Source organism: Aspergillus aculeatus (genome assembly GCF_001890905.1).
Source record: "Aspergillus aculeatus ATCC 16872 unplaced genomic scaffold ASPACscaffold_23, whole genome shotgun sequence".
NCBI lineage: Eukaryota > Fungi > Ascomycota > Eurotiomycetes > Eurotiales > Aspergillaceae > Aspergillus > Aspergillus aculeatus.
Genome location: NW_017962998.1, coordinates 352,937 through 376,095, shown reverse-complemented (window position 1 = coordinate 376,095; position 23,159 = coordinate 352,937). Strand labels below are relative to the sequence as shown.

General features: G+C 52.0%; 9 protein-coding genes across 9 annotated transcripts; 5 read left to right on the top strand and 4 right to left on the bottom strand.

Moving 5' to 3' along the window:
- Positions 1-35: 35 nt before the first annotated feature.
- ASPACDRAFT_127861 (uncharacterized protein) lies at positions 36-1,266 on the bottom strand. The gene has a single exon (XM_020197077.1). It carries the CDS (start codon positions 966-968, stop codon positions 213-215), a length of 756 nt encoding a protein of 251 aa, XP_020051299.1. The 5' UTR covers positions 969-1,266; the 3' UTR covers positions 36-212.
- Positions 1,267-1,943: 677 nt separating this feature from the next.
- ASPACDRAFT_82383 (aromatic alcohol reductase) lies at positions 1,944-3,053 on the top strand. The gene is made up of 2 exons (XM_020206081.1): positions 1,944-1,987; positions 2,075-3,053. Exons 1-2 carry the CDS (start codon positions 1,958-1,960, stop codon positions 2,939-2,941), a joined length of 897 nt encoding a protein of 298 aa, XP_020051298.1. The 5' UTR covers positions 1,944-1,957; the 3' UTR covers positions 2,942-3,053.
- Positions 3,054-5,185: 2,132 nt separating this feature from the next.
- Positions 5,186-5,863, bottom strand: ASPACDRAFT_64876 (uncharacterized protein; the record flags this gene model as incomplete). The annotated part of the gene is made up of 1 exon (XM_020204050.1): positions 5,186-5,863. The coding sequence occupies one exon, from the start codon at positions 5,861-5,863 to the stop codon at positions 5,186-5,188; it is 678 nt and encodes a 225-aa protein (XP_020051297.1).
- Positions 5,864-6,622: 759 nt separating this feature from the next.
- ASPACDRAFT_48403 (uncharacterized protein) lies at positions 6,623-7,901 on the bottom strand (the record flags this gene model as incomplete). The annotated part of the gene is made up of 2 exons (XM_020202125.1): positions 6,623-6,669; positions 6,725-7,901. The coding sequence occupies 2 exons, from the start codon at positions 7,899-7,901 to the stop codon at positions 6,623-6,625; spliced, it is 1,224 nt and encodes a 407-aa protein (XP_020051296.1).
- Positions 7,902-8,117: 216 nt separating this feature from the next.
- On the top strand, positions 8,118-9,294 carry ASPACDRAFT_64875 (uncharacterized protein; the record flags this gene model as incomplete). Its single annotated transcript, XM_020204049.1, has 3 exons — positions 8,118-8,202; positions 8,336-8,658; positions 8,731-9,294. The coding sequence occupies 3 exons, from the start codon at positions 8,118-8,120 to the stop codon at positions 9,292-9,294; spliced, it is 972 nt and encodes a 323-aa protein (XP_020051295.1).
- A 765-nt stretch (positions 9,295-10,059) lies between these two features.
- ASPACDRAFT_64874 (cupin domain-containing protein) lies at positions 10,060-10,452 on the top strand (the record flags this gene model as incomplete). Its single annotated transcript, XM_020204048.1, has 1 exon — positions 10,060-10,452. The coding sequence occupies one exon, from the start codon at positions 10,060-10,062 to the stop codon at positions 10,450-10,452; it is 393 nt and encodes a 130-aa protein (XP_020051294.1).
- Positions 10,453-12,421: 1,969 nt separating this feature from the next.
- Positions 12,422-16,501, top strand: ASPACDRAFT_127857 (DUF3433 domain-containing protein). The gene is made up of 2 exons (XM_020197076.1): positions 12,422-16,205; positions 16,269-16,501. Exon 1 carries the CDS (start codon positions 12,613-12,615, stop codon positions 16,147-16,149), a length of 3,537 nt encoding a protein of 1,178 aa, XP_020051293.1. The 5' UTR covers positions 12,422-12,612; the 3' UTR covers positions 16,150-16,205; positions 16,269-16,501.
- Positions 16,502-17,120: 619 nt separating this feature from the next.
- ASPACDRAFT_64872 (uncharacterized protein) lies at positions 17,121-19,349 on the top strand (the record flags this gene model as incomplete). The annotated part of the gene is made up of 6 exons (XM_020204047.1): positions 17,121-17,598; positions 17,677-17,921; positions 18,088-18,390; positions 18,598-18,685; positions 18,718-18,986; positions 19,029-19,349. The coding sequence occupies 6 exons, from the start codon at positions 17,121-17,123 to the stop codon at positions 19,347-19,349; spliced, it is 1,704 nt and encodes a 567-aa protein (XP_020051292.1).
- Positions 19,350-22,000: 2,651 nt separating this feature from the next.
- ASPACDRAFT_82382 (sulfotransferase family protein) lies at positions 22,001-22,955 on the bottom strand. The gene is made up of 2 exons (XM_020206080.1): positions 22,841-22,955; positions 22,001-22,784 (listed from the first exon to the last, which is right to left on the bottom strand). The coding sequence occupies exon 2, from the start codon at positions 22,780-22,782 to the stop codon at positions 22,066-22,068; it is 717 nt and encodes a 238-aa protein (XP_020051291.1). The 5' UTR covers positions 22,783-22,784; positions 22,841-22,955; the 3' UTR covers positions 22,001-22,065.
- Positions 22,956-23,159: the final 204 nt, after the last annotated feature.

The window sequence follows — 23,159 nt, the reverse complement described above, 5'->3', positions numbered from 1 at the left end:
AGTCGGAGAGTTACTAGATTGAAAAGAGGTATACTGCCGTAATGGCATGTTTTTTATTGCTTTATATAGATAGAAGTGACAGAGAGTCTAAAGAGTGACTAGGGCAGACAGACCTGAGATGATCTGCATGCACGGATGATTGGAAATGCTAAAAGAGTGACCAGTGCCGCAGCACTCAAATCTTCAGGTCAACCCTCAGAGAGGGGGTGGAACTAGCAAACATCGTAATTCCCCTCGTCAGCCCCATGGGCACCACCAGCAACGATAACACCAGTTCGGCCGGCACCATGGCCACCACTGGCATGACCACTGGCATGACCACCGCCGCCATGACCGCCACCGCCGCCGCCTGCGCCGCCACCACCACCACCCTTACGCTTCTCCTTATCCTTGCCCTTATCCTTGCCCTTGTCCTTGTCATCCTTATCTTTCCGCTTTCGCGCATAGCACGCATCCGCATGGCCCTTGTCCTCCCCATGGTCATCATAATACCGCACCGCCCCCCTACACTTGAAGTTCTTGTCGACGATCACGAACTCGCGCCCGGTCACATCGGCCTTGCCGTCGTAGACGCCGCCGGCCACGAGCGGGAACTGGAACAGCTCATCGGGCTTCTTGAAGAGGTCGCTGGCGCGGCGGTCCAGGGGCTTGGGGAAGTTGGCGTAGTCGTGCGGGTGCTCCTCCTTGGCCTCGTGGATGCGCTTGGCCTGCTTGACGGCGGCCTTGACGTGGTCGCGGGTGAAGACGTGGTCGTGGCAGACAATCTCAACGTTGGTGTCCTTCTCGCGGGGGGTGATGGTGAGATGGGTTAGGTCGGGGAGGGGGTTACCGGTGGTGGTATTGGGGCTGAGGGCCGAGGCGGAGTCCTCGGGGAGCGGGGTGGAGGGGCGGGAGGGAAGCGGGGAGCCGCTGGCGCCCATGAGAAGGCCAAGGCCTCCCAGGAGGACAACTTCGGGGTGGAAGTGCATTGTGCTTTTGTGGGTGGGGTTGGGTTTGGGTGTTGGGTTGGTGTAGGTTGTACGAGTGAAGTTTTAGCTTGATTGAAGCTTGCTTCGGGTGTACTGATGTTGGTGAGAGGGGTTGATAGGAGACTATTAGCTAGGTTGAGAAAGGTAGTATTTATAGGCATTCGATGAAGCCGGACTGGAGTAAGTGTATAGAGGAAGACTTGATTGACTCTTTGTCAGTAGGTGGATGTCCTTGTTGAATCCCAATAGAACAATTGCTTTGTTCGGGACACCATCATCCCTTTGACGAGTAGAAAGGTGAGAGGTAGATAAGGAATCAACTCATTATGATTCCGCTAGCTAGAGCATACAGGTGCATGGTTTGAACTACAATACAATACTGAACTCCGGCGTAAGTTGCATGACTTTTGGCCGTTAGTCCGACATCCCGAAACCAGTGACTTGCCCTGCGTCAAAGAAGCCCCGAATTCGACAATTAACTCTTAGCGAGAACCACCGCAAGATCTTCTGATTGAGTAACGTGCAGTAGTTGCAGTGTTCTATCTTTATGCCACAGATTCGGCGAGCAGAACCGGTCATACCACCTTGGGTCTCAGCAGACCTCGCATCATTGGCAGCGGAAATCCTTTCCGCGCGCGGCATTTGCCGCCTTCTATCACAAATGGAAGAATGACTTTCCGACTAGGTAGTAGTCCATTCTGCACTCAACATGACGGAGATTGATAATCATTCCAACATCTCCGTCAAGGAGCGATGGTCGGTGGCGTTGTCTCCTTAGTCATCGCGCAGCTCATGAAATGACCTCTTTGAGTCGATTTGTCATACCTCAACTTCATAGACGTCAAGATGTGCGGTGTATAAGAGCGGAAAACTTACCACAACAGAAGGGCTCTATTCACTCACACCTTTCATGATATTAGAGCAACGGTAGCTGTCTATTGACAAGAAAAGCGAAGAAACAACCCCTTTGAGTTCAACCTCTGATCATCATGGCCGCTACCAAGGTAGCTCTTGTCGGAGTCAGTTTCCTTAAACCTAGTTCTTCCCCCAATGCCCCCTTTGATTTCTCAGATGTTGCGGAACAGCTAACACCTCACGGGGCTTAGGCTTCTGGCAATCTTGGACCGGCGATTTTATCCGAGCTACTGACGGCCGGTTTTGATGTCACGGTCCTTACCCGGCAGGACAGCGCCAAGGAGTTTGATTCAAGAGCTCATGTTGCGAAGGTTGCCTATTCGTCTCTCGAGTCCCTTCAGGCGGCGTTAGCTGGCAATGAGGTGGTGGTAAACACTTTAGGCGTTGGCTCCGTTCCCCGGGATGTTCATCTCCGCCTGGTGGATGCCGCAGTAGCCGCGGGAGTCAAGCGTTACATTCCCTCCGAGTTTGGATCCCACACCACCCACCCGGCGACGGCACGGCTTCCCGTCTTCGCCGACAAGGTTGCGGTGCAGGAACACCTCCGGCAGAAAGCGTCCCATTCCGTGGATTTCACGTATACGCTGCTGTTCAACGGCCCCTTCCTCGATTGGGGGCTGAAAGTGGGCTTCCTGTTGAATCTCGCTGGCCCTGTGGCTACCCTCTACGATAATGGTGAGAGAAAATTTAGTACGACCACCACAAGCGGGGTGGGGCAGGCCGTGGTGGGGATCATCAAGAACCTTCCCGCGACGGCCAACAAGGAGGTGTTCGTCCATCAAGCCGTGGTCTCCCAGAGGGAGTTGCTGGCTCTCTCCGGCAAGCATCTGGAGACCAAGGCTGTCTCGACATCCGACCTGGAACAAGAGGCGTCGGCGGAGCTGGCTAAGCCCAGCCCCAACTTCCAGGCGGCTGCCGTTGGCTTCTTGCGCAGAGCAATCTTTGGCGAAGGATTTGGAAGCCACTTCAACTCAGGTGATCTTAATAATGAAGCGCTTGGGGTGCAACCGCTGTCGGAGAATGAGCTTCGCGAACTGGTCGCTCAGTTTGCGCGTTAAGCTTTACCTTTACTCCTTTCGTGGGGCGTGTCTGTTAGAGTCACGCTGACTAGGCTGCTCGGCTAGGGCGCCGATGATTCATGTCGATAGGCGTCGACTTTTATGCCATGATTCTTTTGCCGGTTGGAAACATGTATTATGGAATCAATCATACATAGTTTTAGTGCCAAGCTGTGAAGCTGGCCTTCCAAGGGCCACATGGTAAGTATTCAATCATATGTACATATTCAGTATTTATCCCTAAATCAGCTAAAATCATGTCAAAGACATTTGACACCTGTTTGATGAAGCGAATGTTTTGCTCTGTGAAAAAGAAAAGATGCTGAACGAACCGATTTGTTACAACGTAAATTCATTGTATAGGGACAAACAAATCTAGGTAACCAGGTAGCGGTCAAAGACAGGATCACTGAGATCGCTCCGGAACCTTGACATTCAATACTCCTCTAAAAAGCCATAAGATAGGCCGGAAGTCAGATACAGTCCGAGGTACAAAAAGCTTGAAAAGAATCAGACATCGGACTAATCCAGGTCGGGAAACACACTCGCAGAAAACTGGGTCGGAAGGCACGCGGTGGAGAATGACTCGCTTGCCTCCGACTCTTCCGACGCACCGGGAGAGCGGATCACCGCGCGCTTGTTGCTTGATTGCCGCATACGGAAGACCATTGCGGCCACTCGGCAAATAGAACTTTACTCATTAAGTCTTCTCACCGCAGAGGTCACCGCCCACTAAAAAGGTGGCCGCCTTTTCAAAAAGTATATAAGCCCTCTTATAATATTAAATATATTTATAGTTCTATATTTAAATCTGCGTGCAAGCCTGCAAGACCGTCCGCTTATAATTAAGTAAATATACTGATCCGATTAAAGAGAATTTTAATAATTATAAATCCTAATTAAGCCAGCCGGTTCTATATAAATCCGACTCGGTATTTTTTTTGCAGTATATAGTCCGATGGCCTAGTTAATAAAATCTTATATTTAAAAAATAAAATAAAAAATGGAGCTTCGGGGTATGTTGCGGTGCGGCCGAGTTTCTATGCCACTAATATTCGATGGTGGTTGGCTGCTGCAGCTGAGGGGAGGGTGAGGATGGCGTATCCGGAGGCGAAGTTTGATTTAGTGGTGCCGGAGGATATTGGTCGGGCTTGTGGGACGCTCCTTGCGCAAGGGAGCAGTGTGGTGCAGGGCAGTTATGTGAATCTTCTGGGCCAGGAGGAGCTGGCGCTGGGAGATGCTGTTCGGTTTCTGAGTCAAGAGACCACCGGGCAAGAGGTGGAGATTGTCACAGTTGGCGAGGAGGAAGAGATCGAGTGCTTGGTGACGAAGCTTGGGTTCCCCGAGCCGCTGGCACGGGCTGTCGTGCAGCAGAATCGGGAGCAGAGCCTTGGTCTCGGTCGTGGGCTTGTCGATTTCGCGACGGATGCGGATTATGCGCGGAATGTGTACCGCATCACTGGGACTCAGTCGACGGGATTCAGAGAATGGGCCCAGAAGGGGTAAAGACATCGCTTGTGCTTGTTGGGGAGACAGATAAAGTGGAAATCTAGGCGTTGGCGAAAGTAAATGTCAAATTGGCCCTGCAATGAAGTACACTATTGGTCAAGTATTGGTAGTATTTTAGAAGACTCATGTGAGAAGGCCTCATTCTAGTTTACACTGTAGGCATCATCCAGCAGAGATCTAGCCCATTGGGCCTGATTCGAGGTGTGTCATGTGGATCCAGCGGATTTCCTCTCCAAATCCCCCTTCTCCCGCGCATAGACCCCCCCGATCAGTCGAAACAGAAAGTCTAATGGACATCGCAACCAATTCCCAGCCGATAGCGAAAGGGGATCATCGGCTGGAGCACGGGCAATTTCTGTAGGACCGCCTGAATCCAGAGATGTTCCCGGTTGAGAGTATATTTCGCTACAAAATAATCGAAGGTTTCCTCATCGTTTCGCCAGTCGTAGTCGGGGTAGGACAGGAGGAACAGGCTGTAGCGACCGGGTACGCTGACTGGCACTTCGGCCTTCGCCTCCTCATCAGTCGGTGAAATGCATTCCAGGCCCAGCGACGGTCAATGTACTCCTTCCACCGAGCGAGTCGGTCGGGCAGGGACTGGTGTTTGTTCTCCAGCAGTGCGAAGAACTCCGCGGCGGCTTTCTGTTGGAGCTCCCGAGTCCACTTTACTGCTGAATCGGTGGAATAGGTAGTGGTGGGTAATAGGATGACAGTGGGGTTTTGTGTCCGCCAGAGCTAATGGTTACGGCGCAGGGTTTCCGAGTCAGTTGGGTTGACGTAGCGCACAGGGGCTAGCTCCAACTCCCCGAACAGTCCGGATTGCAGCGCTTGAGTATCGTCCATGAATTCAAAACTGATAGTCTGGACCAGCACCAGCCAGTGATCGCGCATCGCGTACTTGTCCAGCGCCTCGACACGAGAATTGCCGGCAAAGAAGGGGTTGTCCAACTCTTGCCGAAGATGGCGGTCTGTGGTAGAGATTAGGTTGCGCGCTGCTTTCCGTACCACCGCGCAGAAGTATGGGATTGCGTTAATCTCGTCATTCCAAAGAGTGTAACCGCCTTCATCGCCTTCGTCCCAATTGAAATGCAAGATATCGGTACCTGGTCGGAAGCGGAAGTGCTCGTATGCGGCGGAATAACACGGGCGCGGGATCTCGATGTCTGCATTCGGGTTGTGATATTCTTGAAGGACCAGCTGGCGTGACTCGGGGCAGACAGCGGCGAGTACAGGCAGTCGGAGGTGGTAGCGGTGATGGACTTCACACAACCCGTGGCAGGGTTCATTATTGTAGATCGGACGATCAAACGCTATACAACCTGAGGGCCCGGCAAACACAATCGCCAGATCGTGTCCCGCAATTCCCAGTAGTTGTGGAAAGAAAGTGAATGAGCTCATCGAGCCACATAACATGATGTTTAATTACCGCGACCTCGCTGTCTGACTCATTCTAGAGGGGGGAAGTCAGAGAGATGGCAAGTCGAGACTAATAAGATCAAAGAGAGACTAATTTAACTCAAATTTATCAATTGAAGTCGCGAGTACAGATACAGTACAGTGCATACTAAATTAGGACTGTGGAGATCAGGGGTCTTTAACAGACGACCAATCTATGTACAGGATGCAACCTGCTGCCAGTGCACGTGTCTCACCCCTTTCACACAGTGTGCTCGGGTAATAAGAATGATACATGCTGCACTAGTTCCGAGGGGATGCCGCGGCCTTGGGCAGGAGACAAAGAAGGAAGGATGCTGCTGCATAATCTTAAGCTTTAAACTCAAGGCCAATATGATTCAAAGAGGTATGAGAGCTTCATGAGAAGATAGTTATAATTCTTTTTCAGTGTTTCACCGGCATCTAGAACCCGATGGTAGCCTTAAAAGGGTACTCTTGCCTGAGACGCCGGTAGGGACGGGGATTAGGGCTAGTAGAGAAGTACTTTTCCACTAGTTCGTCGTGGCGGGAACATCAGAATAGAAGCACTATTTGGTACGTTCTTGTAAGTACTCATACGCATTACTTCAAGTGGTCTGCTTGTGGCACTCGGATCAGGGGATAGTGTATAGATGATTTATGAATTCTCTAGAGAACCGCTCGGCGGGCTATCTCGGCGCCATGGTGGGGTATTTCGACGCGATGGTGGACGCCAACTCTCTGCCATATTCCCTACGTTTACTCGCCCTGGCCGGCAAGTCCTCCGTCTCCTTTGAGATTCCGCCCTGGGTGGCCTGTACGGTATGACCCGGAAGCGATTATGCTCTTCCCAGATCAGACCTGGACCAGCATATCTCAACATGGACCAATTATACGGGGTGATCATCATCACTGCGTGCCATGCACGCTGGCCCACCGCCCAGTTCAAGTAGGCTTGACCCGAGTCGTCCAACTCAGTGACTTGAATAGACGCTCCACGATCGGCCAGCAAATTCGCCAGTTCATAGTCCGAGTCCCGCAAGGCCCCATGCAGGGCCCAGCCCCCTCCGGCTCGCGCGGGGTCCGCGCCATATCCGAATAGCAACTGAATTATCTCCCAACGTCGACGGTTTCTTTCCACGGAGATTGGGCGCACTGGCACGGTCGGGTCGAGATTACGCACCGCGCAGCCGAGGACGCCCCAGCTGTCGCTGTCATCTATGTTTGGATCGGCACCCGCTTCGAGCAGGAGCCGATACGTTTCTAGATGGTGGCAGAAGTGCAAGGGACGCCAGACCTCCGTTGTAGAATATTCGCGATACGCAAAGTTAACATCCACCCCGCGCGCAACCAGGACCCTCGTCGCATGAACGTTATCCTTTCTCACAGCTTCTCGCAGTGCCATGTGAGCAGGAAACCATTTGGCAATGGGCTGCAGGGACTGGTGCCGCTGGAAGTCCTGAAGCAACAGTTGCAGCATCTCCGGGCTGAGACAGCCCAGCTCAACTCCCATCGAGAGAAACACAGGAGTGGCCCAGGGGTCGACGCCGCGTTCGAGCAGCATCTGCACGATAGGTAGATGGTTGTTGTAGGCTGCGCGTATGAAGAGACCGATGCAGTTTGATCGAGCCAGTCGATCACCAAAACTTTCGCTCCCCCCCTCTTCCGTCCAATCCAGTAACGCTTGAAGAAATCGAACATGGCCCTTTTCGGCCGCGATTCGAACTGGGTGCCTGTCTCCGGGGCCAGGCCGCTCGCTCATTGGCGTCTTATCCATCCAGATTGAAGGGTGGTAAAGGCCTACTCCCGCATCAATGAGCTTGACCAGAGTGTTGCACTCCCCATATTCGGCAGCCCAGGTTAATGCGGGGGGTGGGCGCTTGCTGGTGTGTCTTTCAACGTGATAGCGGTAGAGGAAGGGGTTTAGCTGCTTGAAAAAGGCCCGGTTGGTGCGGGCTAGAGCATTGATACCATCCTCCGTGCCCAAGAAGACTGCTATTAGCTGTAGCAAGCTGTAAGGCAAGTCGCAAAGGCTCATTGCGGCTACTCAATTCCAGGAGCTTGGAGATGATGAATGGAGTCATTAAGGGGTAAACCGGATGTGATGCGGGAGGGGCGGATCTAATCTAATTACGGAGTAACGAGTTCAGTGCATGTTCTCCCGTCTGACTAATATATCCATACCATTCTTTGACTTGGTATTGAGGCCCTCTCTTGGTCACGTTGGCCTCATGCTTCAACATTGTAGCATATGATGACACTTGCGAGAGAGGTGAAATATGATGAATTCGGACTACGTGAGGCTATCTGCAAGGAACTAGAGAGCGGCAGCCGGGCAAGTGAGTCCGCAGGGCCGCCGTCAGCATATGACTTGTCCGTGTAAATGATCGGAAAATTTAGTTCTTTGTACCCTAAAGTTCATCTACATATTCGTATCTAGGATGGACTCATAACACAGAAGACGCAAGAAAGATCCGGAAGATCGTCTTTCTGGCGGCTCCCACGCTGATTCTGGTGGTATGAGCTCCAGCTGCACCCATTTTATCCAAAGACAAGCTGACAACCCTATCACTTACCACGTTGCTCCTCCCCGAAACCTCCGCTCCCCGCATCCTGTACGCGCGAGCCGGACGCCTAGCCAACTCACGCAGGACCCCATCCTCCGCTCGCAGTACGAAGTCGAGCACGACCGAGAAGAAACAGCCGGAAAACGTACCGCCTGGACCCTGCTGTACTCCGCCCTCATCATCCCCTGGGAGATCCACGCCCTGGACACCTCGACCCTCTTTACTACCGTATACTGCTGCCTCGTCTACTGTTCCTACTACCTCTACTTCGAGGTATTCCTCCTAGTTTATATGAATTAGTACGCGATGTCAGTCAGTCAGATGGGGCTGGTTTACCTCTGTGTGCCCGTGGGCACCTTCCTAGCCGCGATCCCCTATTTCGCCTTTATCCACTGGGAGGTGCACGCTCCCATGCGCCGTGACGAGACCAACCCCGAGCCCGAACACCGCCTCGTGCCCGCGCTGGGCGCCTCGATCATCATCCCCGCGGGTCTGTTCCTATTCGCATGGACTGGCTGCGGCGCGCACGTTCACTGGATCGTGCCCACAGTTGGCGCCATGCTGGTCGTCGGCGGCAACGCCATCATCTTCCACACAATCTACGTCTACGTCGCCCTCGCTTACCCGCGCTACGCCGCCTCACTGTACGTGTGCAATGGTGTCATCCGGACAACGGTGGCGTGCGGGGCCAAGCTAGTTGCGCAGCCGCTCTACGCCGACTTGGGGATCGCTGGCGGAACCTCCCTGGTGGCCGGGCTGTGTTGTCTCTGCACGCTGGGCATGTTTGGGCTGTATCGGTTCGGGGCGGCGCTGCGGGCGCGGAGTCGCTTCACGGCCAAGTCTTTACAGGATGCTGCTGGTTGAGCGGTATAAAGGTGCTTTCTCACATGCTCGGGATGCTCCAGTGGTCATTGCAGCCCCCGTCTGTTGAACTATGTAACAAAATTTCCAATTCAACGAAATCTTTGAACTTCTATAAAATAATAATTTCTGAATGTCAGTCACAATAAAGCTAGCAAGCTAGATTAATCTAAGAACTATAATATAGATTATAAGTTTACAGTCGAGATAAGTAAAAGTAGACCAGTCATGGAGTTGGCGCACAGAGAATAGTTTCACCGGCTTAAGCTTCCGGACCCCACCCGAAAGGGCCGTAATCTTGGACTATGGCGGTGACTGACATACAGTAGTGCAGTGCATGTCGCTGGCTTGAGTCTCAGCTGGTTTGCTGTACGGCTGACATACCAGTCATCAAAAGTGGAGATGCCCCGCACGGAGATAGGGTTTAAGGAACGATCTGGATGTCAGCACTTTGACACCGCTGACTTGGGTTCCTGTTGTCCTCACTTCGCTGATTGGATGATACTGCCAATGATGTTAGAACCAAGTCCCGAAGGGAAAGCAGCAGTAGGACTTGGGTGGGATAACAGAGCGTCAGCACTTGTGGGGCCGTAAGCGCAGTGCGGACGGCCGGGCTTATACCCGCGTCATCCCGGGGGTTCTCGATATCAAGAGAATTTGAATAACTTTGAGGACGGCGGGTATAAAAACCTCATGAGCATGCTTTCTCTTATCTGCAACTAACAGGATCAGGATTCAATTGAAAGTATCTTTTGAACCTCCCCCACAATGTCCAAATCCATCATCCTCTCCAATTCCTCAGGAGGCCACAGCACCGCCAAGCCCACCGCCACGTTTACCGGAGATGTCTACCTCGATATGATCCACTTTGATGACAACGCCGCGATTGCCAATGTGACATTTACTCCTTGCGCGCGAACCCATTGGCACACCCACGAGCACGGGCAATTCATCAAGGTCGTAGCCGGATCGGGCTGGATCTGCGACAAGGGCGATGCTCCCCGCCGGATCAAGACGGGCGATCTGATCTGGGCGCCGGCTGGCACCACACATTGGCATGGCGCTGACGATGGCGCCATTTTGACCCATTTGGTTGTGGGCCTGGGAAAGACGGTGTGGCACGACGCAGTCACCGACGACGAGTACCGTGCCAAAGCATAGGCTGGAATTGGCTTCAAAGGTCGATATGGCGCATGAAAAAAGACGGGAAAAGAGATCAGGAAGGAAAAGGGTTGTTGTTGCGGGATGAAAAGGCAACCACTATCTTTGTGGTCATTCTCCTTGTACCGTTGTCTCCCTGCAAAGAGCAAAGGTTGAAGACTTTTGCTTTCTGCTTCCTGTAATTCTCTCAAGCTCTCGCCGCATATTTCGTGGCAACTTGTTTTCCTACCTTGCAATGTACATATACTTTCTCTGGTTAGAAAGGAAGATCATCCAGACTCCGATGTCGATAATACCATCTTTAATGAAAAGAAGGTCTCCTATTTTCGAAACCCACGAAAGGAATTTGATGGGAGCTCTCGAGACATTGCTAGTACATCGGTATATTAAGTTGAAGTACGGTGCGTGTTTGCTTATTCAAATCTGCTGATAGAATATTTACTAGGTCTTTCGCATGATTGGTGCAGCGGCTCACAAGTATTATCTGCTCTTCCAGCACCATTTGCCGCCCGCGACGTACGACTTTCCCGACAATCACTACTTACCAAGTGACACCACCACCACACCGGGATATTTTTTAGGTCAAAAGCCTGGGATGTGTAACAAGGCCTTTATCTCTCCTTCCGGACTAAAAAGCGTGCTACTCCTGACTCGCAGCCATACATCCCAGCTCCCTCGAGGAGTATATTTACCAGACTCGGGGCAAGAGTAGCATTCTTAGGGTTAGATGCCAGGGCAGAGGTAAGACACCTAGCGTGTTTAGTCTCGTACCGTCGGTTTGGTTATGCTCATGGCGAATACTGCGCCCAGAGAACCATAGAGCAGGTCAACTACCCGAAGACATTTGACACTCTGTTTGAGAGAGTACATGTCGAGCTGGATGCAGCCGCCCGCTCTGGTCGCCCCATCAAGCATCTTATTCTGCTTTGGGGAATTCCTTTGGCATATCCGGTGGGCTGCCTAAACCGAGACCCTCAAATTGATCCCGGCCGCTAACTAGTCGCTAGCCACTGACATGGATTGAAGACGTTCGAAGGGGTTGGAGGCCGCTTGTTCAAGTACGCTAGTGACAAGCTACAAATCAGTAGACCCCATCATCCCCTATGCTAGGTGGAAAATACCAGTGCTGAGACCCTGGGTGATATACAGGTACGGGTGCGGTCAATAAATTCGATGGTGAGATCGAGCTGCTCGATGATCTCATCGACCACTATACGTCCCACGCACGTAGAGAAGAACGGGGCCACCTGATTGAGAGGATGCAGCTTCCATGCGGAAGACATTTGGTGCGTGCCACAATTCTCAGCGGAGACGTCCATCTGGCGGCGGTCGGCAGATTCTTCACTGCCCACAAAGGTAACATCCCTGAGATCGAAGAAGACTTCCGCTTCCTGAACAACATCATATCGTCTGCGATTGTGAATCGGCCCCCTCCCGCAGCCATGGCGAAGGTGGTGGCATCTGCGGACAAAAAGGAGCCTGAGGCGACCCATGTTGCTATGCCCCGTCGCAACTACAGCATCATCACGGAGAACTCGCCAAATGACCCAAAGCGGTATGAGGGAATCAAGAAGCTTTCCTCAAGGTAATTTTTCGCACCTCTGCATCTTGGAAAGGCCAATGCGGGGAAGTAAGCATCTCGCGGCGTCGGAAGAACACGGGAAGGGGAACCAATGGAGTTTGGATGTCTGCATTTGTGTGGAGGTGGATCATCAGGACACTACCGGACGGACAGAGGAGTACGGCTTCTTCATCCCCACTTTGGTATATCCGCCGCGTGGTGACGGGGCATGATGAAAATCCTGCATTGTAGACAAAAACGTAGGGCTGATGGTGGAAGCCTGAGGTATCCACTGACAACTAAGGTCTCGCCGCCCCGCCAAGCCCTAACTTTACTTGATTAGTTGCAGGACCCCTTTTTAGACAGAATCCCCACTTCGCCAGTCTAGGCATCTAACATTAATCCTCCCAAAAATTCTGCAGTTTTCTTTTAACGCCATCCTAAGTCAAATTTTCATCACTTCACCCCCTATCACCCCCTTAAAAGTCAGCAAGTATCTATCTCAAAGATGAATTTGAACTCTCCGAATTAATGGGCTGCCATGGGCGGACATTCCACCATTCTACCGCTCTACCCCGGTTCCTCCCCCCCCACACCTCATGCAATGCGGCCGCCGCAAATTCCCCGCCGGCGGGGCAACTAATGAAGAAGATGATGATAATGATGATGATGATGCTCAGAACCGGCCAAGCTGGCTGCCACACACATTGCGCAGGCCATACCTACTTACTCTCTCGACTGTCCTGCTGTTGATTGCCATCGCTGTTGAGGTCCTCCGTCAATATTCCAATCGCCACAATGGCATCACTCAATACAAACAGAAGGAAGATCTTTCTACGTCCATATGGCGGGCTTGGGCAGATACTCCCACCATTGTCGGCCTGGTTGCCGTGGTCTTTTGGGAAGTCTTTGCCCACGACCTTCTGCGCCTGGAGCCGTACTTCCAGCTGGCTGATCCTAACGGTGCCTCCGCCAGTGTCCTCTTTACCAATTACAGCTTCGAACCTGGAGTCCTCGCCCCAATTCGCGCCCTTCGGAACCGACATTGGATCGCGCTATGCGTTTCCCTGATGTCTTTGGCAATACACCTCCTGGTGGCCTCATTGCTCTCGGGTCTTCTTGTCCTGTCATCCTTTGATGTGGTGGAGACCAAAACTCTAGATAGCTGGCCACATCTGGTTGATCTGGAAACTCAGGATAATTGGTTCGCACTCGAAGCTGCTCACAAGCTATCGTCGCAGACCCCTCGTGACAATGACCCCGGACCAGACAACTCCATGGCCCATGCCGTGGCTCCCGTAACTTTCCCATCGGACTACAGTATGGAACTTTCCACCCTGAGCATAAGTCAGTCCGTGTATTGGTCCGACCTAACGTGCGTCAATGCGACTGTGACTGGGGCAGTACCGAGTACAGTGAATGTTTCTTCAGCCGAGGATTCGTTGAGCGACCATGTTCTCGTGTGGAATCTTGCCAATGTCACGTTGACAGGCATGTCGACAGCCGCACCCTGTGAGATCGGTATTGCACTCAACACCTCTTCTCAGCTCGGGGATGGGAGCTTTCAAGCACGCTATTGGGAACCCGTACAATCCCAACCTGCGTCTGTGTCTCGACCTGCCTTCAACGCGACCGGCTGTCCCTCCACCGGCCTGCTCGGTATAATTATTGACATGGAGACCACGGCCGGCACACCGTTGGGCTCGAATGTCACATTATTTGCGTGCCGGCCACTTTACAGGCAGGCAATCGCTAATGTGTCTTTCACAGGCAGGTTATATCCCACCGATATCCAACCAATACCTTCCAGCATTGGGGATTTGGGTGAAAAGGATTTCAGCGTGCACGGATTCCAGAGCTTGATGTCTGCGGAGCATACTCGCACAGGCGATTCATGGAATGAAAGAATCAGCATCGTTGGAATTACGGAGGCCTTGAATTTGACTCAATATCAGGAAGCTGTCGGCCGTACATGGAACCACGGATTCACAAACGCCGTCGATAGACTCTTCGACCAACAGGCAGAGGCTGTGCGAATCGATGCCATCCTGATGACGTACTCATTGGCCGTGGCGGTGGTCCCTCGCGCGGCTGTATTTGTTGAAACCATTATGTTTTCAAGTTTTGTCCTAGTTCTTGCTCTGAGTTTCATATACCCACGTCGGCTTAGCCTCCTTGATCGCGATCCCAGCTCTATTGCCGCGCAGTGCGATTTGATTGCCCGCCTGATCGACCCCGACACGCTCGGTACTTTGTCCCAACCGACCTACCATGTCGCACGGACCCGACAACTTCGCAAATGGGCCAAGGGGCTCCGGTGTAGGTGGATCCCAGGGTCCGATGGTCGCCGCCTTGAACTGTCTCTGATAGATGGGTCTCCTGTGAAGATGGGACCGCCACCAGCTGCCTCCAAACGCGGAGATCCAATGCCGCACTTCTTAACTCTTCCATGGTTTGTGACGGAATGCGTTTTTCTTATGGGCGCTGTGACCGCAACCGGCCTGACGTATTCATGGATCCGAGTCCGCGCGTTGGACAAAATGAACACCACTGAATATCTGTTCGCAGCGGCTTTCTTAGTTTATAGCCCGACCATGCTTGCTTCAGTGGTACGCTCGCTCATCAACTCCCTGCACCGCCACCTGAGCGTCGCAGAACCATGGATCCGACTACGGCAAGGGATGATGCCTTCAATGCCGCTGTCCGCGCCAGCGTACGGGCCTCTCAAGACCCTCTTTGTGTTGAGGCGATCGGGGCCACGGCCCTCCCTCTCTACGTTCGGTCTGTCATTGGTCTGCGTGCTCAATTTGATTCTTGTCGTTGTTACTGGCGGTCTATTTGAGCCGCAAATCAACACTTATTTCGCCTCCTCCAGCCTTACCACCTCATACACCGATTCAACCTTTGCCGACCAGACTCTCACCTCGGACTTTCGCAATTTCGACCGCAGTATATACCTTCTGACAATGAATCACTCGCGCCTGTCGTGGACTACAAGGGATCTCTCATTCCAGCCGTTTGAAATGGATATGGACGAGGGTGCCGTCGGTGTGGTATTCAATGCCGTGGTCCGCGGGATCGGTACCACTCTGTCGTGCGACCACTTGCCGTTCAACTATGCAACTATCGACAACTACACCACGACGGTGAATTGGACTTACCCTCTTTCACCTGATAATCAGACCACTCAATGCAACGTCCAGCTTCCTCTCGCCTCTACCGACACCACGCAACCAACAATCCAGTATGCGTGGCCCAACACCTCCGACTGCCAGAGAAGCGGGTTCTTCGTCTCCGCCACCAGCCTACCCATCGACAACCATACATCGACAGCGCTGCACTGCACCCCTCAGCTTCACACCAAATTGTTCGGGGTCCAAGTCGACCCCAGTGGCCATATTCTGCAACACACCGCTATCCCTCTTACGGCCCCGCTCACCACCGGGCCCTTCTACGCCAACCTCACCACCGCTCTGGGCCTCTTCAATCAGAATCTCGGCTCCTTTGTCCACAATATCTCAACCCAGCCGCTCCCGTACTATCTCTCCTCCTTCCCCAACCACCAGACCACCCAACTATACCAGACCATCCAGCAAACAGACCCCACCAACACCACCCATGCCCTCACCACCGCCATTGAAGCCCTCTACCAATCCACCTTCGCAACCTACCTCACCCTGAACCGCGACCTGATCTTCCCTCGCGGCCCGGTGGTGGAACTCCCCGGAGTGACCACCTACACCTTCTGGGGCTTCATGCCCTCGAGCACCACCATCGTCATCATCATCGTGATTATATCGATCGACGTCCTCGCGCTGGTGGCTGTGTTCGCGTGCTACTTTGGGCGGTACGATGCGCCCCGGATCCCGAAGGCGATTGGCTCGTTGATACCCTGGGTAGGCGGGCCGGAGGGGGCGAAGCGGCTCGCGAGGATGACGGAGCACGGCGATGATGAGGAGTCCCGGCGGTACCGTTTCTGGTCTCAAACGGATGCGGATGGGCAGGTGAGGTGGATTCTGGGGGAGGTGGATCGCGACGCAGAGGGGGAGGAGGATGGGGTGGAGTTGGGTAGTGTTGGGAGAAGGGGTTCCGGGGGTTCGGGGATGCGTACTGACCCTTTGGGCGTTGAGGCATGATATCTTTCATAAGATTAACATTGTGAAAAGTCCTTCACCTGGTGGGCAAAAATCCGGTCTGGACTCCAGGGACCTATCTTGTTTTGGATGACCTCCGTGGCTTACTGTTCGTGAAGCAGGTAAAGCATGGCAAACTATGACTAGCGACATTGTCTACCCAGAAACCCTGGTCTTTCCAGCAAGCAACTGGTCGGCTCGCAGAAGACCTGATTATTGGCCTCAGGCCTCAGGCCTCAGGCCGAGGAACCACCGTGGTTCCCTGAGATGGCTGAACACCAAGCTAATCTGTATCTTACTACAAGAACACTATCGAGCTCTATATATAAGGTGTTCCAGACATCTAGCTTGGCCCTATACTTGATTCCACAGTATGAACAAGTAATTTTAAACTGGTACCATAGGAAGTAACCGGAGCAGTGCATACACAGAATCCAGAAGCAGAGATGCAAGGCCCAATAGAGTCAAGTGATTGTTAATGCGGAACTAGCATATCAGCCAGGTGGTAGAGTATACTTGCTGTATTAGGAACTGGGCAAGTTATGTACTAGGTCGGACTACGCAGTCTCACTGCAACCTCGGCCGCCTTCTCAATTGGAAGCGCTAAACCTCTTCCTTAGGGCCGGGTAGGCCCGCGCAGCGCAAGACCTCCTAATCGCATGTGCTAAACCTAATTGGAACGGGGTCAGCAATGTGTGGGCAAATGTTCGATCGTGGAACCTGAAGTGTATATGAACCATTCAATCTCAGTAGCACTATCAACCTCGACCTAACAGCACTGAAAAACGGCGGTCTCTCAAGTCTGCGAAGGCAAACGGCACAATAGCAGGAAACCAGATTGGCTTGAGAATTCGATCGAAGGCCATGAGCACCTGGCCCAATTGACCGATTTCGCCAGGAAATGCAAAAGCCAACATACTGTGGAGAGTGCGCGCCAATTGCAAGCCGACATAAACGCTAGTTCTTTGGAACTAATGCACAAAGCCCCGCGTACGGCTGAGCCAACTCACAACCAGTTTTTCTCGACGGGAGGTTCTAATAGCGAGTGCCTCTGTCCGTTGTTGGCTACACAGAACTGGTCCTACGCCGAACGTGTCAATGCAAATATGAGGAGGTTGAGGAAATCACACGGCTGGGATCGTATACGGCACAAGGAGACGAATGCCGATTGTGGGTCCACAAGTTCGAGCAGCACACGGCACAACCCCGATCAGCCTACAGAACAACACCCAAAAGAAAGCTCGACCTCGTCGGTGCTCTGTAGAGATTCGACCCCGAAAGAAATAGATTATTCCGAGGACCTTCAACCCGAGGATGTCTCCCAAGGCAACTCGGCAGTATTACCCAAACACATCCAGCACAACAATACCCATCGCCCGCTCGCTTACATGGCGAGAGAAGAAGACGCAGAGGAGGAGTCAAATCCGCACGAACCATCGAAGAAGAATCATCGTAATGAAGGACAAGCTCAAGACCTCTGAAACGAAGCATTCAAAAAACTATCGCCTGCGATCTAAGCCCAACTTCAAGCATTCGGCTACGAACCGGTCACGGCAACATCGCAGCAGGGACAAAGCTTGGATGTCATTATCAAAGTCCTGCAGCAGAAGCAGAAGCAGTGCGAAGAGGAGACCTGGACATTTGACGTCGGGCAGCACAAGATCATCATACGCGACTACGCGTTCAAATGTGCGATCTGGATGCAGTTGATCGGCGATCTTATTATTCCGGTTGCACCCTCGCAAGCGGCAGGGCCATGGGAGCTGATCAAGAAGGTTTTGGAGGCAAGTCCCTGGTTGTCATAGCAATGCGTTCCTCTTGTTCTGCTTTGCGGTTTCTGGTTTCGGGTCTCCTGTCTGTGCTCTTATGCCCAGTCAATCCAACGACCGAAGGAAAATTGTCTATAAGATCCGCAGCTAGTATTCTGACCGAGGCTTATAGGTTCCTATTGCATTCGACAAGCAAATGACCGCTCTACTTAGGACTGTTGACCGAGTCCTACAGGTCACACACCGTGCCAGAGTATACGAGATCATCTACTCGGCAGATGATAGTGGCATTGAGGAGACGCTGCGCCACGATCTTGTCAACATCTACCAGGCTATTTTGGAATTGTTGTCTTATATTACTGATCTACTATCGAAGACGACTATGGAAAGGGTGCTAAAAGAAATATTCAATCAGAGCACGGGGCTGTTCTCCGATCTTGCAGCGAAGGAACGCGAACTTAAGAATACGGCCAGCGTATGCGAAAGTAAACGCAGCACAGACGCAGACGATAAAATATTACAACACATGCAGATTCTTCAGGGTTACTTGCCTCGGATTGAGAGCCAGGTGACAGTATTTCTGAAGAGGCTTGAGGAGAAGGATGCCCTCGAGATCTTAGATTGGATCTCGTTTGTCAAATATAGAGAGAATCATAACTTGGTGCGCGGCAATTAAATATAGGGAACTGGGGAGTGGTTACTACAATACCGTGTTTTCCGACAATGGAAGAAGAGTAGCTTCACAGCCGCGCTGTGGCTGCGAGGGTCTCGTAAGTCTGGCTTTATATAGTACTGTTTGTAGAATCGGGGACTGACAACAGTCAAGCGGACACGGGGAAGACCTTCCTCACCTCGAGAGTTATTGACCACGTCGAAGGCACTCTCCGAACGACCGCCAACGACGAAGGCTTTGCCTACTTCTACTGCAACCGAACCGAAGACATCCGTACACGCTTTTTGGCTGTAGCCCAGAGCTATGTTCGTCAGTTGTCGTCTTCCGCAAACGAAATCAACTTTTATTACATTCAGTTCAAGCTTCGGATCTGCTATAAGGAGCAGCGGATTTGTGCAGTAAGTCTCGATCTTGTACTGTATAGGACTCTGTTGATCGAGTTCTTAAATCTCTACCCCCGGACCATACTAATTCTGGATGCATTTGACGAGTGCAATCCTATATTACGGAAAGAGCTCCTTCGACTGTTTGAAGATTTGCTTCTAATCAGTACAAAACTGATTAAGCTCTTTATTTCGAGCCGCCCTAACAGAGATATACGGAGTCGCTTCCAGTCCCACCCAAATATTGAGATTCAGTCGACGGATAACCGCGATGACATCGAGGCCTACATACAGCAAAGAATCCCCGATGTTATTGAATATGAGGAACTCCACGCTGAAGTGATCTCGACTCTGTTAGAGAAATGTGATGGAATATAAGCACACATTTTCTTTTTTGTTTTATGCGTGTGTGCACACAACCATATCGGTGACTGATCATATTTGGGTAGGTTTCAATGGACCGCTCTGCAGCTTAATCAGCTTGCAAAATGCATCAGTTGCGAGAGTATATTAAATTCTCTGGGCAAGCTTCCAGAGACACTGGACAAGACATATGACAGGATCTATCAGCAGATATGCGACAATGGGTCCCACAATAGAACCCTTGCGGAACGGGCATTCAAATAGGTTCTGGCTTCCAGCATACCCCTTCCACGACAAGAACTTCTAGAAGTAATCCGGGTTAATCCCAATCCTGATCACGACGAGTTTGAGCAGTGCAGCCCAGTCACTGCGGATGAACTGCTTTCACTGTGTCGCAATCTCCTTGTCCTCGATTCGGAGGAAGATGTGTGGAGAGTCTCGTACCTGTCTGTTGCAGAGTATTTTGAAATCCGACACGGCTGGTCTACTGCAGCAGGGAGCCTGATGGCGAGCAAGGTCTGTCTCTTATCTATACTCAGTAACGGCAATTAGAAATCTATAATGGATGGGGTCTCTACCTTGAGCACCAACCCGGGCATCTGCCACAGCATCTACTGCTGGCAGGAATATATCCAAATATTAGAGGACAGTAACTTATCAGCGGAGGAGCTGTTGCCTGTAACGCGCCTGCTTAAGCAGTTCTTTGGCGCTCCGGAAGCCAGCAGTACACATTACCGTCATTGGGCTGCCCAAATAAAGAACTTGCGGGGATCTGTTGGATATTCAGTTCTAGCGGCTTGTAAATATGGAATTTTCCGGGTATTGGAGCAGTGGTGGGAAGGCGCCAAGCTACTCCTTATCTGGCTTGATAACTTTAAACCTAATCCCGTCGTTCTTGCTACCTCTACTGGCCATAGGATGATTGTGAGGACTCTTGTACAAAAGAGCCGTTCTGTCAACTACGGAAGAAAGTCAGAAGTCCTTGCTACAGCACTTATGGTAGCCGCTTATGAACGCCATGTCGAGATTGCTAGGGTCCTGCTGGAAGGAGGCGCAAATGCTAGCATACAGGTAGCCGCGGATTGGAGGCGAGACGAGTCTACATGTGCACTGGATGCAGCTATCAGAAAAAGAGATCTCAGCATGCTGAAGCTACTGGTTTTTGAAGGCTGTGCTAACGTTAATATGCATCGGCGAGGTTGCAGTGAGGGCAGTGTCCTGGCTCTGGCCGCTGGTGAAGGGTGGCTGGAAGGCATTAGACTTTTGGTAGAAGAGGGGGGTGCGGATGTTGACCTTGTGCTGGAAGACGGTGACTTCATCAGCGCTTTAGCTACGGCCACATGGAACTCGAAAAGCAATGAAGAAGTCTGGGAGGTGATGAAGTAATTTGTGGAGACCAGAAAAGCCAGCGTCAATCTGTCCGTTCAAGATAATCGCGTTCGCAGTGCTCTGGCTGCCGCCGTGGATGTCGGCGACCTGAGGGCTGTTCAGTATCTGGTCGAGGTCGGAATGGCCGATATCAACATGCCGCTATCAAACAGGCCCGATGGCAGTGCATTAGCCAGAGCGGCCGATCTGGTCAAGACAGCGGAACAAAATGGGGGTGTCTGGTGCGGTGCAACACAGCTTCAGCTGATACGTGTAGTTCGATTTCTGCTCGCAGCGGGGGCCCGGGTGATCCTTGACCTCGGAAATGGGAGTACCGCAAATGCCTGGCAGGCCTTTGACGACCATCCCCGCTTTCCAAGCTCAAGGGAACCCGGATACCATGGTCACAGTGGGATCTGGAGAGCTTTTGAATCTCTCTGGGACCTAGCGAAAGAGAGTGAAAGATTGGCGACAGAGAGGAAAAGATTCCTGCCCACCGAAAAACTCCCTGAAGAATCGACCCAGGACATTGAGCGTGGCATGGATGAAATCAAACCTCTTCTCCAGGATGGAAGCTCTCAGGCGGAAGTGTGATCATATTAATTTTCGTTATTCCTCCGCTTTTATTCACGTTCATTCTGCCTGCTCTCTTTTCTGTGCTTCTTTTCTTCCAGGTGTGTTGGCGACAGCTTTAGAATGCGAGCCGCAAGGGAAGGATATCTTGAGGCAAACAAGCGACTGCTTAAATGAAGAACAATCTAATATAATGTCCAAAGTTTCACGTGTCATGTCCGGATATGTTTTTGCAGCTGAACTCTGCTTGAGGTCATGTGTATCTGTTATTCTTGTTAAGCTATAGCCCTTATTTGACTAACCCTTACTCCGTCACCCCTGGCCGCCTAATCCGTTCTTACGACTATTCATCGTCATGCTGTGCGATTTCACCGGTAGATAAGGGCATTGAAACTTGCATCACTACCTCAATCAGATCCGCGACTATAAGCTTCTATTGACAGAGCCGAAGAGGATACCATTTCTCTTGTGGACTTGGGCTGTAAGTTTCATTGCACTACGATATTTACTTAGGACATGGGGAGTAGAAGCCCGGGAAACCAGGTACAGAACAGATGAATGAGAGGAGATTGACCACGCCGACAAGTCGAAGAACGAAAGTGAAATCACTGATCTACCTTGAGGAGCGCTGTGTCTTCGAGAAGCCTTAGAATGCAAGTCGAACTGAGCTAATCCGAGGATTGGGCGTTAGATAATGGAAGCATCATAATGGTTTAATAATAGAGGCGTTGTCGAGCCTACCGTTCATCATCGAAAATCCAGTAAAAGCTAAAAGGTTTCAGACTAGCAATCACATAAACCCATAGTATAACAAACCGGCAGCCACTATAGGAGCCAGGAAGTAAACCAAAACTTTCCACGCGAGAAGTTTCAACCCCCTCATCAGCACAAGCTGGACCTTCTCATCGAGCCACTTCTTCTCATTGATGTGCGGGAAGGGCTTGTCCGGCACGGGCTTCCCCAGAAACTCACACAGTGGCTCCCAGCCATCAGACAGCTTGAACTCCAGTAGGCGATTCTTGGGCGTCACGCGCCGCACGAGCGCGTAGTGCTCGCGGTACTTGGCCTTGCTCTTGAGGGGCGCGTCTTTTGGGCCCGAGATGCCCGCCCACCCCTTGAAGGTGGTCTTGTGGATATTGCCGATCGGACGTGTGAAGAACCGATCGATATGACACATGAGTGTGACGACCGGGGAATATGTGTTCTTGATCACCGTGTCCATCCAGCTCTGATACCAGGAGTCGATGTCCCGCTCCACGAGCACGACCTTTGCCTCTGGATACGCTTCCACCAGGTCCTCTGCAAAGGCAATCGCCGGGGTATCGGACGAGACTGCTCCGTAATCGTGCAGTAGCTGGTCGAACTCCGCACGCCCGAACTTGGGCCCTGCTCCGAAGAACTTCCGGTCCACGGCCTCCTGCCACATCTCGATGTCGCCGAACCGCGTCGACAGAAACTGCGTGGAGTGCCAGCAGGGGAGGCCTAGGGTCTCAAGGGCACTGCACATGGCTGAGACGGTCTATCAGCACGTTGCTGTTTCTAGGTGATGATGCAGGTGTGCTTACACGCCGTGCCTGTCCGGTTGAAACCCAGACAGAGACATTCCAGAGGCACGGTTCGCTTCTTGCCTCTGGGCGACTCGTTGCTCACCGGTCTGAAGAGCTCAGGATGTCTTTCTTCTGCAGTTGCCATTTGTGCGAAGACTAAGAGCGTCACTGTTGCACAGGTATTGGTGCGAGGGAGTTAAGGTCGAGAGAAGCCAAGGGGGGCTTGTTCTACGATAATGTCGTTCCCGTGTCCTTGGCGGTGAGAGTTGCCAGGCAATATGTCGATCGATTGGTGCTTAGCAGCCTCGCCACAGTGCTTATCGGAATGGTTTAGTGC